This window comes from Trachinotus anak, unplaced genomic scaffold, assembly GCF_046630095.1.
Source record: "Trachinotus anak isolate AG129_WGS33_773 ecotype Australia unplaced genomic scaffold, CSIRO_AGI_Tana_v1 ptg000007l, whole genome shotgun sequence".
NCBI lineage: Eukaryota > Metazoa > Chordata > Actinopteri > Carangiformes > Carangidae > Trachinotus > Trachinotus anak.
Window position 1 is genome coordinate 9,648,139 of NW_027273858.1, and position 27,768 is coordinate 9,675,906.

The 27,768-nt window shown below is 41.2% G+C and overlaps 1 protein-coding gene across 2 annotated transcripts; it reads left to right on the forward strand.

Moving 5' to 3' along the window:
• The first annotated feature begins 4,629 nt into the window (after positions 1 to 4,629).
• On the forward strand, positions 4,630 to 24,681 carry mgmt (O-6-methylguanine-DNA methyltransferase). 2 transcript variants are annotated; one of them, XM_071480359.1, is made up of 5 exons: positions 4,630 to 4,771; positions 7,310 to 7,458; positions 16,303 to 16,463; positions 20,890 to 21,029; positions 23,887 to 24,681. In XM_071480359.1, exons 1-5 carry the CDS (start codon positions 4,751 to 4,753, stop codon positions 24,013 to 24,015), a joined length of 600 nt encoding a protein of 199 aa, XP_071336460.1. In that variant the 5' UTR covers positions 4,630 to 4,750; the 3' UTR covers positions 24,016 to 24,681. The 2 variants fall into 2 exon arrangements, with proteins under 2 accessions (XP_071336460.1, XP_071336461.1); XM_071480360.1 differs by having other exon boundaries at positions 4,643 to 4,771; positions 7,313 to 7,458.
• Positions 24,682 to 27,768: the final 3,087 nt, after the last annotated feature.

Here is a 27,768-nt window from a genome sequence, read left to right on the forward strand (position 1 = left end):
GTATTACTAATCACATGATAAAAGCCTGTGGTGCTAGTAATGCATGTAGATTCCAAAATGCTGTGCATGTACAAGAAAAGTCATTGCCTTTTTAACAGTGGCCTGAGGGAATGGAATTGTCCCTTAGCCTCCATAACCATTGACACAAAAGGTCCCCAAACAATTTCAAATTACTGCTTTATTTCTCTCTCTTATATAATCCACCCACATTATTAAATCTACCACCTTCTGGGACTTTAGTGATACAATAATATTACAGTGCTAAGATGTTTACATCCGAGACCGCTAGCTTTCCTTGTTATAAACATGTATGCCCTTAGGACTTGTACAATACGTATGCATACTACTTGGCCTAAATGCAGCACAGGTCATTTTCTTTTTAAGAGGGGTCAATATTACCTCAAGCAAAGGGGCCAAGGCCAACACCAGAACCTGACTGAGCAGAAAATGGCTCCTGATACTCACAGATGAGATCTATTATACATTAAACATGCTTGTAAATATTCACTAGTCAGACCATTCAAATGGAAAATATGGTTTAGGTCAAAGGTCTATGAAAATGTTGTCTCCCGAGGAAGTCCCACTAGAATAGAGGCAATGATGATAACAGGGAGAAACACCCATAGGGGACTCGGGAGAACATTAAGAGTTGTTTTACATGTTTGACTGTGGGACAGCGATGATACCAGGGAGATAAATGATGGGCACTTATCAGACTGGACTGACCTAGAGTTATGTACCATGGCTAATGGAATGTAACACTCCCATCAATTATACACAGCCAGGCTGAATTACAATGAATTTATGTCCAGCAAAGTTTTCTAAATAATTCTGGTCAAGCATTTTATTAGCATGAAGAATAAAAATAATTAGACCACACAGATACAAGGAGGAATGCCATGAACAGGTTGGCTTTCTGAATACAATGCTTATTGAAATCTATGAATAGCAAAGCACAAAAGGTACAGAATAATACGTGGTTGTCAGTTTTATTAGTGGTTTGTCTCACTGACAGGATCACATGGCTTGAAAATTATTTCATCATGTTCAAGTCCAACAGTGGGACCACGGTGTTATCTTCTATTTTTGTCTCTCTCGGCCGTATATTTCAGAGGCCAGGAACAATGTAGTCTGACAGACATATTCTTTATGAGGGGCTCGTGGTCTCTCTAATTTGACACAGTTGTCAGAGATAAAGCTCCTTAGAGAGTGTGGCCATGCTCTGGGTAAGAATGGGGATTAAATTAACACCCCCACCTTCACATCCTGTGACCCCAATACTGGAGAATAAAACATACATGGTGACTCACTTCAACACCCCACATCTCCCCTCCAACTTCATCTGTGAATGCATTTGATTTTATTGCTCAATAAAAAAAAAAACCCAAAAAAACAATAATACACTGCTCAGCCTCTCATTGCTGAAATCTGACTCCATCATGAATGTGGACTGGATGTAATTAAATAAAAAAAACACAACATCTATCTTAACAATTTCACTAAAATGTAATTGTTATATGTGAAGAAACAATACTGTTTATCAACAAGCACCTTTACTGTAAATGTAGCCAGTGAGAATGAAATGTCATCTCAAACCCAGTGTAACAATACACTCCCGCTCCTTGGTAGTTTCCTATCAAATGACCCGAGCACGCAAAATCAAATCAACACTGGAATGGATCATATCAAATTCTAATGAAAACATAATGTGCTCTTAAAATGTGTGTTGGCCCGGCAGCCAGTCATCCAGAGAGTCTCCCCCAGATGACGTGATGAATAGGGAACACCGATCGAATATGCATCAAAGTCGAGCTCATGATTTATGTAATAGCAGTCACTTGGACACTGATTAGCTGCTCTGTCAAGCGTGTAATACGAGAGGCACAACCCCTGGTTTATCAGTCATTTATCTGAAGTGCGTCCTGATATTATCACTGGATCCTAATGTCATCATTATGCCGCACAGCATGTGCGGGCCAGTGTGTCATGGTGCCGGCGACACTGCCTGTCAGGAGTTCAAGCCTCTTCATTTGCAAAGTGCTCAGACATTCATAGCACTATGTCAACAGTAAAATAGAGAAGCCACATCATATCAGAGATGGAGGGACAGAGGCACAGAGGCACACTAAATAAGTGGGCACTAGAGGGTACAGAGAAATTTTGTCACGTCTTTGTGGTTGCAGTATTGCTTATATGGTGATCAAGCTAATTCTTTTGAGAGGAGTGGAATAACAAAGTGTCAGAGTAAAAAGAACAAAATAACAGGTTGCTTTTTTCATGCCTGCTTCATGGTTTGATTTAGAGGAACAGACATAACATCTACTGTACACTGGGTATACACAATGAGAACACCCAGACCTCCTCAATGTGCAATGTGAGGCCCACAGAGCCATTTCTCCTGATTAAAATGCACACTCACACACAGCAGTGTGTGAGAGGATGGTGGTGGTTCAGTCTGTCAGGACTTTCCTGCTCTCCTAGAGAATATCTGATATCATAAATGACTTCAACTCCTCCCACGCCAACATGTGAGTGAGATTGCGAACACAGGAAAAGAGAGCAAGACACAGACAGGCAGTATATGACTGAGCTATGACAATCATACATTACCGGATGGACAAAACTGCTAATAAACAATTTCTGTCACTATGACAAAAAAGGTTAGGGTTGTTATTCTCACAAACATCTGGTGCTGTACACTAAAAGGAAGCTGTGCAACCTATAAGTCTATCAACACCTCACACAAACAAAAATTATGAGGGAAACTGAACAGGAAAAAGAGCTCTTTGAGTCTCAAACAAAAGATATCAGCCCGGCTGCCAACACAGACAGGGCACCACACCTTGGCAATGATGCCGCTCACAATCAAAGGAACAGTCGTCATCAGTGGAGCCGTGTTTTTAAAGGATATCTTAAAAAGATTGAAAATATGTGTCATTATGGAAAACAATTGAGTCTGGAACCTTTAGTATACCAAGTTGTTATGTCACTCACACGCACTTGAGGCTGTTTATTTCAACACACCATAGCTAAAGTATTTCCTGTTTTTAAAATGAGTTATTTTCACTCATCAGAATAAATATATATGACCGTACAAACAAAATGTAAAATGTGCAAAACAGCCTTGATCTGCCAGCTGTAATTAAAATTAATATCCAGTAAAAAAATAGTATTACAAAAAGCAAAAGCTGTCTTTAAATTATTTAAAGTTGCACATTAGAGGCATTTTTTTTTTTTTTTTTTTTTTTTTTTTTGTAAATGTAATAAAGCAAACACAAAAACATCCACTGTGACTGCCACATATGATAATTGTCTGGCTACTGAATGCAGCATTAAATGATTTCAAACAGTATGGCTCAGAAGATCCAGCAGAGGGGGCTGCTTACTGCAATCATATGCTGATTAATTGAGCTTGATTCTCCCCATGCTGCGAACATAAGTTGTCCCACACTGTAGGCTACATGTTGGTATGTGGGTAAAGGTTACAAGGCTTTATCGAAGTCACCTTTTACCACAGGTAGCCCTTCACATCATTTTTGATGAATATTAAGAAAACTGATTTTCTGATTATCCCTCATCAAGCCTATATCAAACTAGGTTATGTTCATTTTTATTAATTGTGCATGTTGCTCTCTAATTAGCTAATGAGAGACAAAAAGCAGGTTTAGAGCAGAAAAATGCAAATGACTCTTAGAAAATAGCACAAAAAAGTAAATGGCAAGGCTGAGAATCATCCTTCATTGAAATGTCAGAGATAAATGGCTCAAATGTCACATCAATTAAAACGGGGGACAGTTAGTAGTTCATTAAAGAGAGAGCCATATTGCACCGTCGGGTACCGTTGCCAACCCTTACTATCTGGGGCAGACTGGCAGCGGGTCCAGATGGCACGGAAATCCTCACAGATTTCAAAATGGTCTCTGCAGGGGTGGCGTTTTCTCCCCCGCTCCCACCCTCACCGCTGAGATGGGGTGTGGGCCACAGGCCCACGCCGGCCTACACATTCCAAACGGAGGCATGCAGAGAGCTGAAGGCACCATAGAAATAAAAATAAAGCTGCAGAGGACAACAGACATTTTTAAACAATACATGACTGATGCCACACACTTGGTCATAATGACTGAAATATGTGCTCCAACTAAATGTATGACAGCTCAAGGCAACATAAGGCAACTCCCTGTCCTTTAAACAGCATAAAACTCTGATAAAAGGATTGTGCTCTGCTTCATGTGTTGTTCATAATAACATCCTGACTTTATTAGTTTATGGTGCATAAGATGTTGGAGTCACATAGGTGTGTTTTATCCACACACATTATCCATGGGACCCTAAAGTCCTCACGGTGAAGCTGTCACTGGAGATGCAGAATTGGATAAATGTCTCAGCTTTAAGTGAAAAGATAACAGTATTTTTAAATGAATGCTCAGAATATGCGTTATCATATTTTTTCCTGCTGTAAAAATATCAAGTAAATCAAATATCTAAATCACTACCATTACTAGTCTTCGGTGTACTGGGGACCCCCCGAAGGACCCCAAATCCCAACTTGAGACCTATTAGAAAAGCCTTCTGTGTCTGTCCCTGGCAGGGGGAGGAGCGGAGACGTTATACCGGCCAATAACAGAGCGAGAGCGGACTTTTCCCTCTAGTGATTGGCCGGCTCGACCACGCTGTGTCTAGAAACAGGAAGAGACTTTCTGTCACATTTGTTTTGCAGAAGGAAGAAAAGCGGGCACCGCACAGACACCGTATGGATGCAAATGGTTTTATTGTAAGAGACAGGGCTAATTTACGGCTAACTTCCTTTATCAAAGCTTGTTATTATCTGCAGTTAAGAAATTATCCGTATTTTCTTAAAAGACCGAGGGCTATCTTTTGAGGAAGTCAGTGTGGGCCTTCAGAAACGAACCCCTGCTTACCTATTCGCAATTTTAAGCCCAAACCTAATGTTAAAACTTAATTTGAACAACCTGTAACACTCTTACACGCTCCAAGAATCGCGGTGATGTTTGTCTGTGTTTCGGCATGAATTAGCTTCATCTAAAATAGCACAATAAGGACACATGTTGCATTTTCACACCTGCGCAGTCACACTGCGTTTCTACTCAATTAATCACGCCGGTTTGACCGGGAACTAGTCTAATGAGAAACGAGTCAGATGATTGACGAGCGTGAGGATGCTGCCAGTGATTTTTAACAACACAAGCTGCTTATTGTTTGTTGTTTCTCACCGTGAAGAGCTGGGTAAACATTCAAGTAGTCAAGTAGTCACTTAGACTAGTCTACTGCACCGAAAACGGCACAAAACAAACATGATAGCATTATTTTTAATCAGTGTAGACTATTAGCCAAGGCCATTATTGCCAAAGTCCATTATTCTATCTATGAGTCCATTACCAGCTTGCTAAATGGCAGGCAGTGTGTTCAGCGCTTATCCAAAGTGCACTGTACCATTGTTTGGCTCAGAAATTTCTCGCCTTTATTGTCAGTTCAGGCAAACCCCCGATGAATACAGTGAGAGAGCTGCAAGACTAGAAACAAGAAAGTTGAAGGAGACGCATTTGTGATCGCATACCATGACAGATGTGGTGGTGGTGTGTGTGAAGAGGTGGGGAGGGAGAAGGAGGTGGGGGGTGGGGGGGCAACTGAAAGTCTAAATGAAACACTGCAAATGCGTGACTACTTTTATATCACATAACCATTGTTTAATCTAAAAATAAATATATCCATTCTTAAATTAAAAGTACAGGCTACAATGAGCAGTGAGGCATTTTTATTTTTGTTTATTGTTTGTGTTAGGCCTGCAACTAATCATTATTGTAATTGTTTTTAAATTATCAATTGTCATATAAAATATAAGAAATATATATATATATATATATATATATGTCCAAAAAATGTCCTTTGTATCACATGAGACAAAGAATGAAAGCAAATCCATTTGCGAAGCTGGAAGCTGTGATTGATTGATTATTAGAATAGTTGCAGGTTGTGATTCATTGATTAATTGTTTAAACTATAGTTTGTTTTTTGTTACTTGATGAAGTAAAGTGACTGGAGGGCTGCATCTAATGAGTGTTAAAAGTTATCAATGCATTTTCCATTTCTATCTGAAGTGTTTGTTTTGCTGATAGAACCCACTAATGAAAGAAAAAAAATCTTTTAGGTATAAAATGTCATTGTTGGAGAGGAAATTCTCCATCACAGGGTGCTAAGTCTGTTGATATATTGCAGCTGGAATGACTAGTCAATTAATTGTTCAGTCAATGGACAGAAAATGACTACTATTTTAATAAATAATTATTCATTTCAGTCAATTTTGTAAACCTGAAGTCATTCTCTGGGTACAGCTTGTTAATTGAAAGGATTTGCTACTTTTCTCTGTTTTATATCATTTATATCATTGAAAATGATCACCTTGGACTCTGGGAAACTTTGATAGACACTATTTTCAGATATTTTATACAGTAAAGGATGACATGATTAATTGAGAAAACTTAATAATGAAAATAATGGTTAGTTGTGGCTGTGCATGCCCAATTAATATACAAACATCTGTTAAAAATTCATGAATGTGGATTACAAGCACTATTAAAAAATAGAAAAGAGAAAAGAGAGAGATATTGTATTTGTACCCTTTGGACACTTTTCAGATCAAGGTTCCAGGAAGGAAAGGTTTCCTTGGTTAGAACTCTTACAATCAATGTGACCTTTATTTATTATAACCCCCATCTCTCAAAAACTCACATATAACATAGTCAATCATCTCTCCTTCCCTCAAAGTAAAAATAAAAAAGGAACTGCTGTCTGGTTATTGCCAGTATCCATCTCAGTCGTCAGAAAAGCTGCACGTTTTTGCTGTTGTTAAGGGCTGGAAACCAGAATCCCATCGGAGTTGCACCCTAAGGAACAAATTTAATGCTAGAAAAACATCCCGGCCATCAACCAAAAATGACGGATTGAAAATAATGTCGAGCTATCTTGGGAATCCCCCACCAGACAAGGGAACAGACTGCATTGTTTTTCTCATTTATGTGATATATAGAACAGAAAGAGGGGAAAAAATGGGCGATTTATTGGTTAGATAGGCGTATTCTTTCCCATGCACAAAAGAAATATTGGATAGTAATGTAGGGATCAAGTCACATCATGACATTGTTTGGAGGCTAGGTGTTCAAATATGTAAGTCATCATCTGTTGGTGGCCCGCTAGGTTTTCAATAGATCATTCAATGCAAATATGTGTGGGAAATTGTGAAAGTTGCCACATGAATATGTCAATGAACACAGTGTAATTTGTGCTTCTTTAGCAGGGCAGCGAGATGAAGAAGCAGAGGGAGAGCCAGTGCACTCAGAAGACCATCTCATTGCTGAGCCCCCTGGGGACGATCCAAGTCAGTGGATGTGAGAATGGTGTGCACACCATCCAGATCCTAATGGATGTCGCACCTGCTGAAAGGTACTGTACAACAGCCGGCCTGGTGACGTGATAAACAAAGGTGTGAAATTTACAGGCAGACAGAATCCACTCCTGTGATGGAGTGCCACCATTCCTCATTGGAAGCAGGGCATTTTTGTAGATCCCACAAGAAATATCCTGGAGAAAGTTGGGCAAATATGAGCAGGCACTAGAAATATGAGGGGCACTAGAATACAGTTGGGCTTGAAATTAGATTTCTGATGGCATGTGGTTGTGATTCTTCCTGCAGTATATTTGAAATTTCAGAAAAATAACTTGTTTATTAGCCACAGGGGAGTTGATTAGAGCTGATGTCTGTAGGGTCAGCAAAGGCCATGGGGAGCATGGACTGTTCGCTCCTGTTTATTTATGTTTCCTCCAAGTTGAGTGCACTAGTTTTGAGTGTCAACTGACACTCAGAAGTGCAATATGTGATTGCATTTCATGCCATAACCATCCCTCAAAAATGTTGACACTCTTACTGAAGCTGATTAAACTCAGCATTAATAACTACTTATTCCTTATTTTTACAGGTCCACATCCTACATCTCAGATTAGTTTTGATTAGATTGAAATTAAATATCCATGTATCGCAGATTCGCATTTGATAAACTTGAATGGTTTGGGAAATTAAACCATTTTCAAATGCACCCAGATAGGAAGTTATCCTTTTGAAAATGTATGTTCAAATTCTAATTTATGGAAACCCATTAATAACCTTGTATATTATACCTCAACATGTGTTTCCTCCTCGACTGTCTGCTATTTCCTAAAATTCATCAAGCAGTAAAAACATTCCACTTGTTGTTAATGAGTTGAAGTGAGAAAATTAATAATATGGAATTTTGATTATGGAAGATGTCCTGTAACCATGCGCAAGCACCTTTCTCCGTCTCCTTGTGAACAGGGTTTAATTTGTGTGTTCAGGTTCAGTAGGAATATGCAAATGAATTTAATGATTCGCATCACTAGATCATTTCTCAGTTTAATATCATTTGCTATGTCGGTCATAAATGAAGCTTCGATCACACCGCTGTCTCTACGTTCTCAAAGGTGTGAGCAAGAAATCACTAAACCAGATGTTTTAGATTTTATCACGACTAGTTGAATACAAGGTTATTGTCATAGGATAGGGGAACTAGAGCCACCTCAGATATATGGAGTAACGCAATGTAAACAGGCATTAAGGGAGGCGAGATAAAGTGACAAAATATAGGCTTATCTGTGCAACCGGCTTTACATGTAGATCTCACAAAAGCCTGCCTGTAGCAGTAATAGTTCAGATCAGCCATTTCCATTGATTTATTTATGACATACTAAACAAGGCTCTCTCCAGCTTTGGATGTGGTGTGGTGCAGGCTTAGGAAGTCAGTGTGATAAATGATCTCTAAGAGCATATTTTGGATAAGCGAAATAGATAACGTCCATGCATAACATAAAGGGAGACCTACAGTAGATATTTGTGAGCGAGTCAAAGCTTTGAAAGCTTATATGAGCATGTTTGTTTTCCAGAATTCACTATATTCACTATTGGTTGGTGTTGAACAGCCAAAGCAGCAACAAAAGCATTTGTGGCATTGATAGATAGTTATTGATAAATGCCATTATAGCTACATAAACGCCCTTGAAGTATTGCTTACACACCATGACCGTCAGCTCTTTCTAATAGAAACGTCTCAAGCCCCTTTTGCTTCCTAACTGATCTTAGGAACATTTCCTGAAATCAACCTCCTCTGCCAGTCTAACGACAGCCCTGAAGGCACCATCAGATGAACAAATTCATTACATCTCAACAACCCCTGTTGGGGCCCTACGCACCAGCCTCCCTGTTAACCAGCTTTTCCCCCCTTTAGTTTTTAGCATGGCCTCAGCGTTCACAGAAAAATGATACGCATTTTGTTTACAGGAGATTACTATTATCTGAAATATGATGCTTCTTGCCTCTTTCACACAGAGCACAGACACATAATACAGAGGAAATCATAGAGCACTTTTTTATTAGGGTGAAAAATGAAAAAAGGGCTGGACTCCTGCCCCGAGACATTTTGTGAGCATATTATTTTACAATGCTTTGATCAATTTGTCTGTCAAGCTGGCTGAGATGTGGGGGAGCAGGAAAAAAGCAATTTAGCTTGTGAGGTCCTCAATAGAAATGTACTACAGGAGCCTGTGTATGACATGTTGCATTAGAACCTGAGTAGCCTTTATTGCCTGATAATGTCGCAAGGCAATGCTGATATCAATCACCCTTTAACAGCCAGTGTGATGTGTTTTTATGAAAAGAAAAAAAAAAATGCATGAAGCATTTCTTGGAAAATAATTGATTTAATTCCGAGCTGAGGGATTTCTACTTTTAACAACATAAAAATATTGTGTTGGAAAGCAAAAATAAACAGGCACAAAATGTGCTAGAAGCTAAAAATTGTTAAGAACAGGCTCTTTGCATATGCTCCTATAGAAAATTGTAATTAATTTTACACGGATAAACATTCTGTCTCATTTGCATATAGATATAAACAATATATTTGTGCATCTGAATTCCCAGCACACCCAAGTCACATGATCTGCCTAAAATCCTAAGTGGCTAAAACCAAAAATTATCTTTATATTTCCCAGGCCATAAATCCGCCTTTTTTCTCTGACACAAAGCCTTATAAATCTGTGTCTGATTTTTCACATTGCACATTGTTTTTAGTTAATGATTTTCATCTGTTTGTTGTTGCTGTGATAGCGGGGAAATGTACCATATGCTCCGGCAAAAGACAAATGATTAGCAAATGAAATTCTGGACAGCTGTCTGACTGAAAGCGTTTGGTTGATAGCATTCTGCTACCATAATTAGCTTAAGCTTTGGGTTAATTAACTTTCTACCTGGATATGCATAATAATAGCATTCTGCAGAAAGCCAAGGAGCTTCCAGTATATCAGCAGCAAAGGCTGGCTTTTTATTTTGTATTTCGGCAGCATATTTCAATTTCAAGAGGCGATTTAGCTCGGGAGCATCGTCAAATATTGTAGATTTTACTCCCCAAGCCAGATAATTCTGAAACAATAGGGGTGTATTATGTGGCAGAAATGCCATTTCTGAATGTAATTAAAGCGGATGAAAGCAATCACCAATTTTTAAACGCTTTTGTCTAGCATGAGGCCTACTTGTAAAAAAATACCCATCAAGAGGAGAAAAGAGGCAAGAGAACCCCCAAGTCCTTATATAAGAGGCCTTTGAGACTGAAGTGAAGTACAACAGTAATTAGTCTTTTGTATGAATTTGCTGGCCATGGTCATGATTAGTTAAGCATATGAGAGGACTGCAGGACTGCATTGCTCTTAAGGAGGAGGGTGTTAAAGTCTATTTATCACCAGTTATCCTCACAGCTTTCCATTATCACTGACAACACTGGATGGGGCCTGAGAACAGCCTAATTGTTCTGAGGTGGAGTGTTTTTGTGTCAAACCTGTCACCCCACTCACATTGGCATTCATAAGCAGCCAGACATTTTCCATATATCTGGCCCTAATACCCAAGCTGTCACAACAGCTTTTGCACACTACCAATGCTAGTGTGAAATATCTGAGGTGATGCATTTATCGTTTTTCTCACACTCATGTAGTGTTGTGAATCAATGTCCTGGTTCACACTGAATAGTAGTATGGTAAATGTGCTCCCTGTTTGGGGTCTGTTTACATGATGTGCTCACACACCAGGAAACACAGCAACAACTTACATATAGACGTATATACATTTTTCCACTATAATTTCTTTTCTCTCTTCCTCTCCGTCTCCGTTTTCTTTCTCTTTCTCTCTCTGGGTCTGTTATATTTAGTCTAACATAAGAAAAATAACAATTTAAATTGATTAAAATTATTATTTTTCTAGATACATAGACACAACTGTGAAACTGTGCTAAAGAAACTGCTTACATTTGTAACTAAAATGCTTTGTCATACAAACAGTGATCTGCTGAGATATTGAATGAAATCATCAATAAAGCAGGGGGGAGACGTTTTGACGTAGTCCCTTTAGAAATGGTATGAATAATTCATAGTGTAATGATATTCAGATGATTTTTGTTCTATTTTTTACTGCAGCCTTAGAATATTGTTTTGCATGTTGTGAAGTGTAGTACTCAGCTGCGTATTCATTAAGGTGCTGCTCCCACTGGCCCTTGGACCCATCTGTGCTCTATGTTTATGCCTCCGTCTCTCGGGACTGTCCCAATCAGGCTGCATGTGCCATTTCCTGTGTAAACCAACACCTGTGTAACACACTACCTGTAAACCGCCCATGTAGACGAGACACTGACATTCAGTCAGATGAAAATCTGCAAATGTTGTGGTTTCTAAAGCAGACCCTCCAGGGTGAGGACGGGAGCCGAGCGAGAGTTACCTCTCACTGTAGAGATGCAGCCAAAAGCAGCTACTGCAGTTGTTGTTGTTGTATTTTTGTTTTTTGTTTTTTTACCTCCCTGTTGTCGACCGTGAAGTTTTTCCGGCACGAGGGTTGCGCTAGTTTGTTTTAGAACTTGATTGGATTCTATATCTGCAACATGCAGAAGTGTACAGTGTGTGACATGCTAACGCAATATGCAGAGAGATGATTCCGCTCTGACATCTTGGAGAGGAGTACGAGTCAATTATGCCCAAGTGTTGTTCTTGCTTATCTTCCTGCGGCACCAAACAAGGATTTAGTCAAGGATTTAGGGGTGAGGGGGCGGTGGTGGGGATCATGGTAAGCGGTTCACAACAAAACACTCAAAACTCCTGGGAGCGGGCACTGATTTAAAAATAAATTACAGAAGACGAAGCGCTAACACTCAAGGGCCCTCAGCAGTGCTGGCGTACACAGGTGAAGATTAGCCTCCTCGCTAATCAGAGGAACAAGGCAGTAATTTGCTCTGAACACAGACAGTAATTAGGACTTGGTGACACTGGATTCCCATAATGCCTTTGTGCTTGACGTGGTCAAATTTTGACAGAGGCTATCCATGCAGGGTCACTGTCCCCCCAGTCTCTCGGCCCTCTTCAGTTGAGGCTCTAAAAGGTCCCTGCAGTTACAGGGGATCCCTAATGTACTTTATGCCTCCCTCACTGGCTCCTCACCATTCGGGTAATTGGAATCTCTTACTGTGGCACTTGAGAATAGAGGCTAAAAACGCTATTTGAAACTGCTCAGTAGTCTGTTGTAGATAAACATTGCTGCGTCGGGGTGTGGATACACTACATAATGGAGTAAGAGTTAAGGCTCTGGTAATACATGCCTTCACTGACTCCTGTGGCTAGCCAGTTGGGAGAAGACCTAATTGTTGTGTGCTTTGTTGCCTACTCTGCACTATTTTACCACCACCTTTATGTATTGGAGTGAGTGTTGCAGCCTCTTTGGTGGACATTCGCTAATAAGAGTTGTTGTATATCTGGAGAGCAGTTTATCCGGCCCAGCTGTTTTTATTTTGAAACGGCGGAGCACAAAATGTGCGCCCCACAACAGAATAAGAGGCATTCCTCACAGCTTACCACTCGGAAAGCTCTCGACTTTACTGCTGCAGTAGCTAGATAGGCATCTGAATGATCTTCAAATGGTTGAACAAGTTGCATTGAGCAAGTGGCTTACAATTGTATCACAGCCTTTGGCTCAGACACCATCAGGATCTTGACATTCATAGAGACATGCTGTATTTTTTTCCCTTTTTAGACAGTCATTTTAGGCTTTTTTCATGCTCTCTTGAGTCTTTGACGTCTGTGAGTTAAGTATCTGGAGCTATAAGGCTGAGGAAAATATTGGACTGCTCTTGGCCTTTTCTATTTCATCCTCTGACCCGCCATGTTACCCATGATCGGTGAAGGAGAACTCTGGCAGGCTGTGTCAAAAGTGACAGCCGATCGAGTCAGGATGAACGCCATCACGCTTCACAGGATGGAGGCATGAGTTCTGAGTTTTTCCCCTTTTTGTGCAATATACCATTACACCCTTCGCCAGATTCCTTTCAATTAGATCCTGTGGTTAACCTGTTTCATTCTTATGTCTGCAGCCGATAGAAAAAGTCTTACTGAAGTCTTGTGCAACAAGAGATACAGAATATGTTAAAGGAAATGAAAATATGACAAATATAATGTCAGCTATTCTTTTTTTTTTTTCTTTGCCTTTGTCTCCTTTGAATGTTCCCTCCAGGTTGAATGAAATAACCTCCAACATTATATAAATGCTCAATTCATTCTTTGTATTAGAGTTAGAAAATAGGAAGGACTCCAAATGACTCCCACTTTACGCAGCAATGATTTATGGTAATTGGAAATTGATTGTGACAGGAGCACAATATTAGAAATTTTCTCAAATCACAATCTTCTATCAAGGGAAATATTCTTTTTAGTGCAGCAGGTCCTGGCTAGTTTGGAATTAGTTTCTTATTTCCTTACCTGTGATGAAATCGTAAACTCCTGAAGGACATTGAAAAAAAAAAAAAAGAAGATTTTAACTGGTCGAAAGATAATAAATAAAAATATTTGCCTCGACCAAATTAGATTTTTTTTTTTTTTAAACTTAAACACACTTGTTAAACATAGTTATTGAAATACTGTTTGTAATCACTGCTAATTATAATTCTTAGTTTTTATACAGGGCAGTTACTTTAAGACAGTATAGAGATCACCCCTCCTTTGAGAGTTTCTTTGTAATTAGCCCGACATTTATTACACATCTCTAATCTCTCATTTGAAGGGCACAGTTTCTAATGTGCCAGTGTGGACTCTGTAAAGATCATACGATGCTGCTTGATTTGTGATTCACTGAAGCCTGAAGCGACTGGAAATGTTGCTTGTGCAGGAGCTACATCTCCACTGCCCACATGCTCTTTAAAAACAATCCCCCATCGCACCCAGAGGTGACAGACTTCAGCTCGACTGATGTTGTTCCACTTTTATTTATTTATTTCGGTGTTGTTTACCGGCCATAACATGTACTGCATTGCATTAACTTTTACTACTGTCAACGTTGTATCACTCAAAACACCTTTAAAAGAGGCGCATCCATATCGGAGGGCTGAGGGGAGAGGAAAATTAGCCACGGTGACAAGTCTGAAGTGTGAGCTGGAGGTCAAAGGTGCCAAGCCTTAAGCAAAGGTGCTCTAGCCTTTGTCCGGTAGATTGTAAGGGCCTGCGGGTCCAACAGGAACATTTCCACACACAATATCCCCGAGCTGTCAGTGTGCAGCGGCTGGAACATCCTCTCAGAGAGAAAGAGGGAGTGTGGAGGGGTAAAGGAGGTGGTGGTGGTGGTGGTGGTGGTGGTGGTGGGAGAAGTGGGTGGGTGGGGGGGGGGAGGGCTGTAGAGAGGGAACAGTGGCCTGAAGATCCTTGCTGAGAGAAAGAGGGGTGGGTGTGTGTCGGGGTGTATGTGGTGGGGAGCCAAAAGAGCTGGAGTGGGAGGATAGAGAAATAGAGAGGGGGGGAAATGAGGAGGGAGAGCTGGGGGAGGAAGGGGAGGGGAGGGATAGAAAGGAGAGACAATGACAAGTAGGGGCTGGCTGGGCACTCACCCATGCCGACAGAGATTGCCATGAGCCATGGCCATTGTTTGAGTGGGTCTCAGCACAGGACCCGCCAGTGGGTTTCCGAGTTTTCACCACTCAACTATAAACTGCTGTGTGGTTTATTTAGAAATGAGAGTATTTACACCTTTTACTGTATTTACACCCACTGTTAAACGGCACCCAGGAGAATTTCATCGCACAGCCACAAACTAGCAGGCAGAGCGGTTCTCTGAAAACTGACCTGCTCAGTCATAACACTCCAGTAAACCTCAGCTTCACATGTCCAATATAAAACGTTGCTCAAACTGTGACCTGCAGAAGTGTAAAAACACTTTAGGGCCGTGTTGTTAGGGCGGGCAGGAGAGAGACGGTCTGTGTGTTTAACAAAGTAAATGTCTATTATTAATACCATACAGGATAAGCCAATTTTGAAAAAGGGGCACTTAAATGGTGATATTATTTATTTATAAGTCCTGTACACCAGTTAATGGAATTGGCGGCCTGCTTTAGATCCACAACACAGCTTGAGGTCCACTTTGCAGTAATGCACATGCTAAGAGAGGACCTTCCCAGTAGGGTCTTTAAGTGTCAAATATGGGTCAGTCTGCTTGCATTGACCTGGGGGGTGGTCAGCAGCGGAGAGAAATTCAGCTGTTAAGTGATGCCAACTCAACCATCGGCAAATTCCTCCAAGCATCTACTCATGCTAAGATGCACGTCCAAGAGCGGTGCTTTGCTGGCCAGCACGGCTCTGGCCAAAAAATCCATTTATTCTTGTCATGAACTATAAACTAGACCCAAGCAGAGTTGAAACTGTTGTTAACGCTGTGCTCTTAACTTTTTTTTCCATAACAGCTGCAAGACTTTTAAAAACTCTCTTTTTTTTTTTTTTGTTCTTCCAGAAACTGGTTTCTGCTGTAGTTGTTTGAAATAATGTGTTAGCGCTGTTCCTTATGACCTGACAATGTTTTCTTTCATACTCTATCACGCTGCACTTCATATAAATATATCCACTGTAACAAATGTCAGGATTACTGTCTCTCTATTTTCATGAGCTTCTTTCTGTCTTTCACTGCTCTTATATTTGTCACTGCTGAGTGACATGAGCAACACCAGAGTGCGTAACTTAAGATTTTAAACACGTCTTGATGAACAACTTTTGTTTCACTCTGCAAATTATGTCATCTTGCATCTGTGTCACCCGTGGCGTGTTATTACACTCCTGTGACATATTTTAGCACTGTTCAACCAAGAATTGGGTATTATGATTGCTCCTCTGATCCCCACCTCACCTCCCCATCCTGCCTTATATCCCTCGCAGGAGCAGCGAGGCCCCCCTGAGCTGTGTGGTCAACGATAGCCTGGCAGAAACGAGCCCCGAGTTGCAGCGCTGCGTTGAATGGCTCCAGGCGTACTTCAGTGAGCCGCAGACCGCTGGGAGTCTCCCGCTCCCTGCCTTTCACCACCCCGCCCTGCAAGGAGGTCTGTCATGGATAAATATTTGCAGAGCCATGACTGGGATCAGGCTTTCACTCTTAATTGTCAGTTACATCACTTACACTCACTGGCTCACTGTGTTATAATGAAGTATTTTATGGCTGAGAGAGAGAGAGAGAGAGAGGGAGGGAGAGAGAGAGAGAGAGAGAGAGCAAGAGCAGAGGAGAAGCAAGTGAGTGGGTGAGCGAAGGAGAGAGAACAGAACACAGAGCTGTAACTTGGTTCAGTAATCTGTGGCAGCTCTTACCACGCGTGTTAGTCTTGGCAAGCTTTTCCATGATTCTTGGCACATTCTTTGAAACTGATCGAATTCCACTCTTGACATTTTCAGACAGGAAGCTTTTTTTTTTTTTAATGAGAACATGTGAATGGTGGTAAAGTTTGAATGAGCTTATTGTTGGCTTGACCAGTCACCTAGGGCGAGTAAAATGAAAGCACCCCAAAAATGGACAATTAGTGTCCTTTCAACTGGTAGCTGTGACTGCAGAGTGAATGATCGAGGGTGGTAAGGAAAGAAACGAGGAATTAATTATCCCTGGAGGTTTTTTGTTTCAAGGAAACAAACAACACTTGCAGCCTGACAACTCATTTTTGAAATCATAAACTTCTCGTGCCGTTTTCAAAACAATTACCGGCTATTTCTTTGTCACACTGAGACATTCATTGCATTTTAACTTAAAGATTTTCAGAGGCGCTCATTTAAAGTCAGAAGCACACCTACACAGGGAAAAAAAAATAACTCTAATATATGCATTTAACAATTGTGCCTCTCTTCCCCTGCAATCAGGCCTTAGTTGCTCTCTAATTTCATGCAGATCTGCAGTGCTTGAGTGATGGCATTTTCAATGAGCAGGTACTCCATCGAGACCCTGTATACAGCTATGAGTCCCACGCTCCCGCAAAGGCAATGCAGAAATACATCAGGACCAATTACGATATCAACTTTCAGTGTGATTCCCTTCGCCACCAAGTGCTTGTGTACCAGCCCCAGGCTCTTTCAAATCGCATCTCATCTGAAGTCTTTGGGGTTTTAATTAAATTTCAGGATAGATGGAATTCTTCATTAGTACCTGATCTGAATAGGTGATTGTGCTGTGTTCCACCTCTCTCCCTCGCCTGTTGTTTTGTGGCTCAGTAAATACAGGGTTTAGGCTTGGATTGCTCTCAGTAGTCAGAACCATAGGCCATGCCAGTATAAAAATGTTAAATGTGAGCATCAAGAGTATTTGTCTTTTGAGGGAGGAAAATAGAGGGGTTTTTTTTCTTCTTTTTTTTTTTTTTTTTTTGCTTGTTGATTCACAAATATTAAGGATTAGCTTTTTCTGTACAAATTCCTACCCGATGCAGTCAAGCAGCCGCTGCCTGCCTGGGAAAAAAATACAAGTTTAATCAGGTCATTACAATCTGTGACAACCAACTTTTGTTTGCTCAGTTATCTTGTGGGAGAACCCGAACGCGACAGCGCTCTCGCAGCACTTGTCATGTAATATTGAGTTGTGACCTTCACTTGAAGTGTTGCCATGTTTATTTACACATTTCTGACAAAACAAGCCACTTTTCATATTAGCTGTCACGATATACCTGAGCAACAGAGGTGACATGAAAGGAGACTCGAGGTGCAGTTTTCTATACTGCCTGACTGATTGCCATGCGCAACATCACACGCAAGTTTGGTCGACGGGTAGAGGAATGGCGAGTGTCGCGCTCAGTGAACATGTGTGTGTGTGTGTGTTTGTGTGTGTGTGCGCACTTGCTCGCATTTGCCCCCCCCCCTCAGAAAAACACAGACACCATCGTGGGTCCTTAAAACGATGCATATTCTTATCTCATTAATTATACATCCATATGTAACAGACGAGAGGATCTTAGTCTCGGTAAGCGGCACAGGGAGCGTGCAGGGAGGGGGCCTGGCAAAGGGGGGGAAGGGCGCTCTTCAAAGCCCAAATGACTGTGTTCCTGCAGGAGCCTGAACCTCCCCCTGTGCACAGCGCAGGGCGAGATGAGACACTCACCAGGACTCGCCCCTGTGATGTGGAGAGGAATTAGGGAAATGAACGTTTTCAGAATATCGAATAATCAGAGAATCATCAGCACCCCGTCAGCCTTCAAAAGTATGGATCCCTCAAGACTCAAGAGACACTTTGACTGGGAGTCAAAGTCTTCCCTCCCATTAGACACAAAGGATAATGAGGTAGCTGCATTTCCACTATTGTCTTTTTACTCTCACAACCATGTATGAAGTGACTGTCAGGTGGAAGTCATCTCTCCATATCTGTCATTAACACGGCTGATGGAATTCAGTTTATTGTGTTTTTTTTTCTCTCAAATTGCTTTCATATACAAAATTATGAGCAAATCAATCATACATGTCAATATCTTCATAATCACTAGATCTGTTCGATTTTACTCTGGGTCAATATCTCTGCCTGTGCAGTGGCCCTATCACCTGGCCCCATGGCAGGTAATGACCTGTGACATAATTATGGGATGTCTGTAAACATGTAAGTGGATCCTCTCAACTTTTATTTAAACAATTGACATCACTGCACCCCGATCTAAAGAGGGTCCTGACCCCAGACACACCATATTAGGCTCTTTATGAAGTATGGGGCTGGGGGACTGCTCTCCAAATCATTGCTGGTCACCTCAAGTGACCCGCATGAAGTCTCTGTCACTAACACTGATGAGGGCAAAGTTCTTTAACCTCTGTGGCGGCAGATAAAAAGAGCAGTTTTGTCCAGAACTGTTGGAAGATGTGAAACCAGTCCAACAGGAAAAAAAACAGCTGCTCAGGATTTGTGAAAGGTGTAAACAGCGCCGTAGCTTGTTGCTCGGTCTACTTGTAGGCGAAAGTGCTCAGCAGCGACTGCTGGCGTGACACTGACTTTGGTTGTTTGTCAATAACGTTTGCATCAGAAGGGATTTGTCATAGCCATAGTCTGGGCAAGCTGTCATCTACCCACTAGTGACAAAGCGATATCAATATGTACCACGCACATCATGTGGCCAAATCCGAGCTTCATGAGGGAGAATAATGCATAAAAGAAATTTCAGGGGTGTATCTTATCTCCTCATAACATTAAGTCTGTCTGCGTAAGAGCCCGTCATCTCGTTGACAGCGTGATTATTACCTGAAAAATTATTAAACAGTACCTACGGGCCTTGTTCAAGACAAAGAACTCACATGGGTGCGCATCAATCAAATGTATCCCCTTTAGGTTTTACACTTATTCCCCCCAGTTTAGGCAAATTGCCTTGTTCGCGTGGCTTTGTGTAGCGGAGAGTGACTATAAGGTAGCGAGGGAGCCTGGGGAGCAAAGGATGTTCACTCTGTAGAAGAGAGACAGGGGTGTGACATGTTTTCACACAATGCCAATTTAGAGGGATTTCTCATAGATCACTTGTCATGTGCTCTCTTAGACCATATAAATGAGAGAGAATGGGAGATCACTAATTGAATTTTCATGACTGAGTACATGTATATACTAGAAGAAATTCACCCCCTCTTGATAACGAGACTATTGTTCCTCATCTTGTTCTCTGTGCAGAGAAAAGTGTTGTTCGCTTGCTACACAAGCTCAGTGCATCGGTTTCTCAAGGTTTTGAGATGCCTCAAATACTTTTCCCCTTTTCTTTAGCAATCAGAGCTAGGCAAACATGCCTCTCAGTCACTGCCTGGTAATCCAGAAAAAAGATAATGCTACTGCTAAAGTGCTAATGAAATCAAAGCCGTTAATGTGGTCGGTTAAGCTGTGGATGATTTGAAGAATTCCGCCATTTAAGTGAAGATGATATAATGAATCTACTCTGAATAGAAAGCAATTAAAAGGACAAATTGGTCTGATTAACCTCAAAGTCATCCCACTGCCACAAATGGTGTGCAACATTCAAATTATTATTATTAAAAATCTGGAGCAGATTTGCCGTCTTTTTGGCCTCTCTTAATCCTTTTAAATGAAGGAGCGAACTTTTTTAATTTTAGCTGTGACCTTTCAAAGCATAACCTAGATTTTTCTGCCATAGAAATAATTTTCTCACATCAGCTTCTGTAGCATGCTAATATAAGTTCTAAGGTCAAATTGAGAGACTTCAGTGTATTTGTATGTTTAATGAGTATTGTAATGAAAAAAAAAGGGACTCAAACAGAGCACCTCCGAAGAAGCACCGGACCTCAAACACGTGGTCGGATGTCATGAAAAAATCATTAAGTGGATCAAAAACGGAGTGACGTGTCGAACTTTTGATTTAAAGTGAAAACACTAGTTTATTTCAGAAGAGTATAATCCACGTTGTACTTAACTCTCGTCAGTCAGCTGTCTCAGTTTGAAAGATTAAATGAGGGACTCTCGCTTTCCCTGTTCTCTCCTGCTGTCTCTCGCTCTTCCTCTCTGTCCTCTGCTGTGTGCTGAAGACGCGTTCACCAGCCGCGTGCTGCACACACTTCTGAAGGATGTGAAGTTTGGAGAGACGGTGTCGTACAAACGCCTCGCTGAGATGGCGGGAAACCCCAGAGCGGTGAGAGCGGTGGGAGGGGCCATGAGGAGGAACCCGGTGAGTGTGGATGACATTGATTGACGGGCTTCTCTCTTACATACTTAATTCAGTCAGGTAGAGAAAAGCAACTGTGTTTTAGTTTTATTTGACTTGCTTATTAATGGTCAGTGTGTCTGAGTCTGTTTTGTGGACACACTGTAAAGATGTTAATTAGTCGTTTTATATGGGTAATAAATAAGGAATTTGATAAGTAGCACTGGAGACACCATGACATCACTTCAATCTGTAACTATTTTTTTTGTGAATAATTTCAGTCACTCCAGTCATTCTCCAGATGTAGCTTCCAAGATGTGAGGATTTGCTGCTTTTCTCTATTTTATATAAATGTAAACAGAACGTCTTTTGGTTTTAGACTGTTGGTTGTAATTAGTGAGACACCTTGGAATTGTCGCCTTGGAGACTGTGATAGATATTTTCCACTATTTTCTGATGTTTTATAGACTCAACATTTAATCAAGAAAATAAACAGCCGATTACCTGATAATGAAAATAATCATCAGCTGCGGCTGTAATGAAATGTTCCTGTAATTTGAATCATTTGGAAGCACCACGCATAAGTTGCACTTGATTTAAAGGTTGTACATCAATATTTTATGATGTAATTGCACATAAAAGCTTAATGAATGAAATGAAACAAATTGATAAATAGATATGAAATATATGCTGTCTGTATATTTAAACATATATGATCAAATAATAACTTAACATTGAAAATACATAAGAGCAGAAGAGAGGCACAACCTACAAAAGACAAGTTGTGTGCACCACTGGAGTTTTCCAATAAAATGATTTTCTCCCTGATGCAGTGTATGTAATCTAAACTGTAGGTGTTTTCAAATGTGTGCGATGGCGAAATCAACGCCTCCCGCTAAGAAGCAAAACTCTACCTCCAGCACGATTTTAAGCCCACACCTTTTGTTCCCATCCTCTCAAGTCTTTACTGTAGATGTTCACTGCAAATCTCCGATTCTTGTAGGAAACCTGGCCCGCATCATTTTGCCCATGAATCCACTGTGTACAAAATGGAGGGCTAGAGGGCAAGTGGTGTGTCTTCTTTTGATCAAACCCTTTGATCAAAGCCCGTTTAGCTCTGCCCATGTAGTGCTGTGGGCACCACCGGTGTGCTCTGTGAGACAGAGAACACTTCTTGTACAGAAATGCAGCCAGTGAGATGTTCTCCCTCATAGGTGCTGTGAAATATCTTGTGTGCATCCTCATCTCGGTGCTGTGTTTTTTTTTATCTGATGCTGTTTTGTGATTAACACAGGGAAGTAATTTATAATGGAAGCATTTTATAACAGAATAAAAGCAAATAAACCTTAAAAAATAGCATTTTTTTCCCCTGTTTGATACTATGCACTACTTTATACATTACATTAGCCAGTGGCATTGCTTCTGGATGGCTGTATAATACTTCTCAGTCTCATGTTTTACAGACATTTCTTTCCTTTCGTCAGGGAGGCTGGGAGCCTGAGCCCTCAGCTCCTGATACAGATCCAGAGTCAGATTGTCAGTGTCAATTACTAGTCAGTAGCGCTGCTCCAGTCAGGCTTCAGCTGTGAAAAGCTCAGTGTGTTCAATCGATCCTCGCCTCTCTGTGGCACTTCTTCTTCACCAGGATTTGAGTATTGATAAGCCTGGTGTAGTGCTCTTTTCCCCCCAAGTGAAGAGGCAGATCCGAAGGCCTTGAGGGTACCCTGCTCTCCCTCCAAACCCGGGGAACAGTATTGATCTGAATACTGGAGCAGTATTTCTCTGTCTGCAAGGTTAATCTGGGGCTCGGAAAGTTTTATTGCTGTTGATATGGGAGCGGGCTTAATGATGGATTTGAACTGAAACGCACTGCATGTCCAACTTTTTATATGAAAGGCTGGAGGTGCAGCCATCAAGTCAGGATAACTGGGCTCAATTGGAGAGATACTGTCACAATGCAGCAGGAACAAAATGAGGGCAGCATTAAGAACATTTTAAAAGAAATAATTGCTGTGATTCACTCCAACCATTGCCTCTCTCCTTGTTCTGAATTCACAATGATCGAAGTGTTTTAGACTTGCTTGTTTAATCTTTCTCCAGCCATTTAGTTTACAAAGAACTCAGGACCCCCCTGGCAGTCGTCTGCAACAAGAGTAAACGCTCCACCGACTTCCTCTTTTTAATGATCACAGGGTTATCAGATCTTAATGTTGACACCCTCTCGATTGAATATTCATCCTGCTGGTGTTTTTGCCCATTAATTTTTGATTGCTTCTTTGCTTTACACTATTAAAGAGTAAAAAACATTTATACCCAAAGACTGAGCCATCACCCTGAATGTGGATTTGTGCAGGATCAAACCAGACACTTCTGGTGTGGCACTTTGTTTTCATGCGGTGCATACACATAAAAAGCGATGAAAAAAGAGCAAAAACAAAAAAAAAAGTGCAGATTCATATTTTCTGCATGTTGGTTACTTTTAAGTCACACCGTTTATGTGTTAAATCAGAGATTCTTTCATATATAATACATGTCTACTTCCAACACCTCCAACTGTTGTGTTTCTGTGACAAAAAATGTCAACAGGAGAATAAGAAAACACTTGATTTTAAAGCTCCAAACTGTGTATCTGTTTTTATTCAAATGGTATTTTAGTACTAAGGCATCCTAGGTTTTTGCGGTAACAAATTATTATTCTTAAAGTTGAAAAAACTTGCTGAAAATAGGTTTTTTTGCAACCGTCTCACTGAATTTATAAACTGTAAAAATCAGTTTATTTGAGGAAACATTTTAAAGTGTCTCTGTTTCCATGTAAAAATGTTCTTGCATAATATTTGCAGAAGTTGCACGTGTTCATTTCCTCTGTCTGTGTGCGTGCCAGGTTCCTCTCCTCATTCCCTGCCACCGAGTCATTTCTAGCAGTGGACAGAGTGGGCCGTACATGAGCGGCAAGGGCAACCATCTCAAACAATGGCTGCTCACCCATGAGAGGCAGAGAGGGGAAGGCTAAAGAATGACAGAGGCCAACTGTCCTTCGCTCAGTACACACACACACACATACACACAGGCCAGGATTTCTTTTTTTTTTTTTTTTTGAGAACACAAAACAGGGCCATAAAGTTTAGCGTGCTTGGCACACACTGTGGAACAACTGGAACTACTTGTAAATATTCAGTTTATACTCCTTTTTTAAATCTAAGAATAGAGATGCTGCATAGTTAATGTGATACAGAGTTGTTGCAGAATTAGAATGTACAAAAATAACTTAAACAGAGAACAGTAGGAATTACAAACATATGCTCCCGTGGGTCTCCGTTGCGTTTGCCAGATAGTGCTGGAATGGTTTTTCTAAAGAATTATTATTCCCTTAAAAATATGTCTCTTGCATTGTTGTTGTTGTTGTTTTTTTTTTTTTTCCTTAGCAGAATTAGTCTTTGTACCTCTCGTTGGTTTTTTAATTTCCTGCCAAGTGAATGCTTTGTTCAACATCCAGTGATAAAGGCTCTGAATTTTACTGCTACAAAGCTTTGTAGTGGAGCATTTGTTTTGTCTTCATTTAGATCTCATTGTTTGCTCTTGCCTTATAATCCACCTAGAGAAGAGATGTCTTATGCATTATATACTGTACTCATGTTACATTAGACATGTCTAAATAAATACATCTCAAAATGACAAACCCTGCCTTTTCATCATTTAAATTGTATTTAATTTAAAAATTGATTTCATGTAGCGTTCACTCAGTCCAGCTCATAATTAATTATGCTGTATGTCTTCTCTCCCCGCTGCAGCTCTGTATGTCAGAGCTCCTTCTTTTATTTCTGAGTGGTGTTTTCCATTAGAGGGCAGTACAGAACGGGAAACAGAAATCAACATTTCAACCTTGAAATCATCCTGCACATTTAATCTGTAACTTAAATGTTTATTATGTTATTTTATTTTCATCACAACCCCTTCCAATCCCTTAGGGATAAATTATTTGTTCTTAAAGAGACCATATGGAGAGGGCAGCAGTGGTGGCGTGTCTTTAAAAAAATCAGTTGCTTTAATTGAATATGTCCTGTACTTTTATTTTGTTCATCCTCACAAAGGTCTGGTGTGAAATTGACAGTTTTGTCTTTTTTCCCCCCCTAAATCCTCAATTCTCCTCACTGTCTAGTGCAGCTCCAAAGTGACCCTTACTTGCCCATAGTTATTCGTCCTCTGTTCAGCCCAGGTAGCCTAATAATCCACCCTCCAAAAATAACCTCAGCTCTAACCTTTACAGAACCAATTCAAGTGGCCCACTCGCTGAATACATTTGAACTTTGCTGCATTTTTGAATTTCTTATCCGATCAGCTCCGTGCGGCTGTCTTGCCGTGCTGCTGGACTCACTTACTCTGCCATTGGAGCACCATCGCAGCGTAGATGTTGAGGCAGCAGACAGGCAGATGAAGAATGAGACTCAGTCTGTGGTTTCACAGAGGGCTAATGATGCCTGTGGTGACTACAGGCTACAGTCAGCCCCCTAACGAAGGGAGCTGTGACACAGCCACAAGGGGTCCCATTTAAGCCAGGCGCACTCTGAAGTGCACTGTAAGCACCCTCCTTTTTTTGCTTGTGGCTAAGTAAATTCTATGGAATGCTATGAATTTAGCAACCACAGATACTGATATCTGTACAGTTCGGCAGATGGATGCTTGGAAGAAAAGAACAAAAGTCCAGCATCAAAGCTTCAGAGATGCTGCCAGTAATTGACCATGTAATTGTTTAGGTGCCCACAGAAACTCTTTGAAATAATTCACACCTTTTTCTTTTCTCCATTTTTATATTTCGATGGTAGTTTAGTATTTATCAGTATTAGTAGCAGTGTTATTATTACGTCTGTATTATTTTGTGGTTGTAATTTTACCATGTGTACCACTTCCATATCATGCTGGCTCAGAGATAAAAAGGAATTAGATTAAAAGAGGCTGAGGCGATCTCATCATCCGCACTGTTAATCTCTGTGAAACCTTTAATTTTGGCCTAATATCTGCCTCCGTTTCAGGAAGAGGGAGTACATGAGTGCGCGTGCGTACATGTGTGCGTGTGCGTGTGAGCATGTGGCCATGCGTGTTGGTGTGTGCACATGTGTATGTCCATATGTGTGTGGGTGAAGTGGATGATATTGAGTCTGACTTCATAAATCACCCAGACACTGATAAACTCCCCATGCACCCACACACCGCTAATGGGCAACCCTTAAGGAGTGTGAGTGTCTCGTGCGGCGTTTGATTCAACATTTATTAACCCCCTCACACACACACACACATACACACACTTGCTCTCACATACGATACGCACTCATTTGAGCCCCAGAAAGAGCGAGGATGTGGTTGGTGGCATCCGTAGCGTTAGTGCACGGTTTTGACCTGGCTGGGCTGTATTAATCATAGAGGAAGGTAGAAAGATACATTTTAGCTTATACAGCCACAACAACAACCTCTGCATTTCCTAACATTAGTTTCCTTCTCATAACTTATATCCTGCCTCCAACTCCCCACTTCCCATCTCATATCCTGGCACCCCTCCTCATTATAGAACAATTTTCTGCCCCCACATCAAATACAAACACTCTCTGAGCTTCAATCTCTTGCTCTTCATACATGCCGGCTCATAATTCTACTGTTATCATAACCTGCACCCCTTGGTACAAGTCACAAGCTTAGTGGAGACCCTGCAGAAGTTAATCCTGCAGTCACATCAGTGATTCATAAATAGCTGCTTTTATTCTGCCCTAAAAAGTTTGTACACTTGAAAAAAAAAAAAAAAAAAAAATTCAAGTGAAACTTTTTGGAGCATATTAACTCAGCTGCAAGCAGTGCACGGCTGCTGGGAAGGCAGAGGAGTATCCGGCATGCAGATAGGCAGCGTCCAACAGTCCGTCAGACAGATAGACACAGGGATAGATAGCTGGATAGACAGACATTAGAGTGGGGCTTGGCTGCACTATCAGGTTTCCTCCCCCTCTGTCTCTCTGCCGGGACAGCCTGGCCTCAGAGGCCCTGACACCGAGGCACCACGCAGCCAGCCGCGACAGCTGCCACAGCAGCATCTAATACCAGCACACTCCACGCTACGACACAACTACAAAGAGAAATATCATTTCAATCATGGCATACTTTGATGCTCTTATAATGATCTTTGTGTTTTGAGAGAAAAAGCGGGAGGATGGAGGGTTCGTATGGTGCCTCTTTTTTGTTTTGTTTCTTTAGAACAAAGAGGACCCCCCCCCACCCCCCTCCACATGAGCAAGTTTAGGACAGTGGTGATGAGACAGAGCGGGATTAAATGAGAAAGTATAAGAAAACCCTGAGAGGTATCAGCATGTGAGTGTGTGTGCTTCAGCAACCTTGTATCAGTGTGTCATTGTAACCTTATGAACTCAAGTGCTGGTCTGGGGGGCTCTAATTAGGAACGGCTGATGAACGGCCATACATTACGTGAGGGCGGGGGCCTGTGAGCGTGTATCCCTGCATGTATCAATCTGTGACTATGTAGCGTGGTTGTCAGCGTGGTAAGGAGAGTGTCTCAGCCTGGAGAAAGTGCAGGTCTAGCCTTGGTCATGTTGACGGAGGGGCGGCACTTCAGAGGCTCCAGGACCCCATGGCACCAGTCTCCCCAGTCCCCCAGACAGACTGGGAGCATCTGGGCTCTGTCAGCGCCTCTGGCCCCCGCAGACTCCGATCTATATGACGGGGGAGAGGAGTGGATTGGATCAGGGAGAGGGAAAATATGAGCCAG

Excerpts from the sequence above, each read along its gene's own strand:
- mgmt (XM_071480359.1), top strand. The coding sequence starts at position 4,751 with ATGGATGCAAATGGTTTTATT. Across the intron at positions 7,459-16,302 it reads GATGTCGCACCTGCTGAAAG|GAGCAGCGAGGCCCCCCTGA; the intron begins GTACTGTACAAC and ends TATCCCTCGCAG. Across the intron at positions 21,030-23,886 it reads GGGCCATGAGGAGGAACCCG|GTTCCTCTCCTCATTCCCTG; the intron begins GTGAGTGTGGAT and ends TGTGCGTGCCAG.